This window comes from Octodon degus, unplaced genomic scaffold (genome assembly GCF_000260255.1).
Source record: "Octodon degus isolate 3935 unplaced genomic scaffold, OctDeg1.0 scaffold05204, whole genome shotgun sequence".
NCBI classification, from domain to species: domain Eukaryota; kingdom Metazoa; phylum Chordata; class Mammalia; order Rodentia; family Octodontidae; genus Octodon; species Octodon degus.
This window is the reverse complement of record NW_004529780.1, coordinates 1-2,065: the sequence shown is the minus strand read 5'-3', so window position 1 is coordinate 2,065 and position 2,065 is coordinate 1. Positions and strand designations below refer to the sequence as shown.

Genomic DNA, 2,065 nt, shown 5'->3' with positions numbered 1-2,065 from the left:
TGTTAAGGTCTCCTGTTAAAATTGTGGTATTGGATATTAGATTTTTCATGTCCATTAAGATTTGCTTTATATAGTTGGGTGCTCCCGTATTTGGTGCATGCATATTTATGAGTGTTACCTCTTCCTCTTGAATTTTTCCCCTAACCAGTATATAGTGGCCTTCTTTATTTCGCTTGATCATTCTTTGTAGCCAGGATTTTAACAGGGGCAAGTCCCACCTAAAAATCAGATTTCTAGCTTTTCTTGGAAAATTCAGATCTGCCACCTGGCAGAATCTCCTGGCGCCAGCCAGCTGGGGCTGCGCATCAGTGGTCCACACCTGCTGCCTTGTGCCAGCCTCACTCAGGCATGTGACCTGCATACCCTGCAGGAGCTCAGCAGGCACAAAAACCAGGGGCACAGTCGGGGCCAGGACCTAGGGCCGAGAGGATGCCCAGAGGTGCCCCAAGGCCCACCCTGAGCCAGCAGCCCCTGGCAGCCGAGAGCCCCAGGGAGAATTGTGCCCAACTGATTTCTGTTCTCTTCCGTCTCCCTGGCCCCAGACCAGTGCTGTGGACATCTTCTCTGCGGGCTGTGTGTTCTACTATGTGCTTTCCAGGGGCGGCCACCCCTTTGGAGACAGCCTCTGTCGCCAGGCCAACATCCTCCTAGGCACCCCCCATCTGGCTCACCTGGAGGAAGACACCCACGGTGAGAGACTTGGACCCACCACGGGCAGTGGGACAGGCCTGAGGCCGGGCAGGCCTGAAGCCACCCTCTCCTCTGCCCTCAGACAAGGTGGTGGCCCGGGACCTGGTTGAAGCCATGTTGAGCACGCTGCCACAGGCCCGGCCCTCTGCCCTCCAGGTGCTGGCCCACCCGCTCTTCTGGAGCACAGCCAAGCAGCTCCAATTCTTCCAGGTCAGAGGGAAATCCTAAGAGTGATTTTCAGTAACATGTTTGGGTCTCAGTGGCTGGGGGAGGGCTGCAGTGACTTCCTGGCCCAGGGAGCGTGAGCCCCCGAGCCTCACAAGCACTATCTGGTACCACACATTTCCACCATTCTGGCCCAGCTGCCCTGTATAGGCACCCATCCGCCCTCCTTTCCTCCCACTGTCCTTATGCTGAGAGTGCACTCATCTGCAGAGACAGCAGGGGCTACCTCCTGGGTGGTCGCAAATGTCATGGAGGCCCACACAGCTTGTGCTGTCCCCCACCCCAAGCCACACTGGGTCTCAGGGCATCTGGCCTCAAGACTTAGGAACTCTGTGGGGTCCTAGGATGTCAGCGACTGGCTGGAGAAGGAGTCGGAGCAGGGGGCCCTGGTGAGGGCGCTGGAGGCAGGGGGCGACAAGGTGGTCCGGGACAACTGGCACCAGCACATCTCCATGCCGCTGCAGACAGGTGGGGCTACACCCAGCGGGCTGGGGCGAAGCCAGACTTGGCTGGGACTACTCTGCAGCCCATTTCTCTGCCCACAGACCTACGAAAGTTCCGGTCGTACAGGGGGACATCAGTGAGAGACTTGCTTCGTGCCATGCGGAACAAGGTGTGTCCCAGGGCCAGGGTGGGGGCCGGACATGGGCAGCCCCAGCACACTGAGTGTGGCCCTGCCTCTTTCCCACTCCTGCAGAAGCACCACTACAGGGAGCTTCCGGCCACCGTGCGGAGGGCGCTGGGCCCCATGCCGGACAGCTTTGTGGGGTACTTCACCAGCCGCTTCCCAAGGCTGCTTCTCCACACGCACCGCACCATGAGGAGCTGCGCCTCCGAGGGCCTCTTCTCATCCTACTACTCGCCAGCCTCCAAGGCCATGGACCTCTGTCAGGCGGCCAGGCCTGTGGCCAAGGATGGCCCGTTGTGAGGAAGACAGGAAGGGCCAGGCAGGCCCAGAGGCCCCGGCACCCTCAGGGAACATGCGAAGAAAAGAAGATTTACATGTGTTTAATGTGCATAAAGCTAGGCAAGAACAGTCCTGGACTTGGGAATTTCGCTCTGTACAATTCATGAGGTGGGCGGCAGGGCAGGGCAGGGCAGGCCACAGAGCCCACACAGAACATGTACAAATAACTTAGCAGCCCACGTG

At 58.7% G+C, this 2,065-nt stretch overlaps 1 protein-coding gene across 1 annotated transcript; it reads left to right on the top strand.

Moving 5' to 3' along the window:
* The first annotated feature begins 166 nt into the window (after positions 1–166).
* LOC111814982 (serine/threonine-protein kinase/endoribonuclease IRE2-like) lies at positions 167–1,959 on the top strand. Its single transcript, XM_023708821.1, has 5 exons — positions 167–690; positions 773–900; positions 1,260–1,383; positions 1,461–1,528; positions 1,613–1,959. The coding sequence occupies exons 2-5, from the start codon at positions 805–807 to the stop codon at positions 1,841–1,843; spliced, it is 519 nt and encodes a 172-aa protein (XP_023564589.1). The 5' UTR covers positions 167–690; positions 773–804; the 3' UTR covers positions 1,844–1,959.
* The last annotated feature ends 106 nt before the right edge of the window (positions 1,960–2,065 follow it).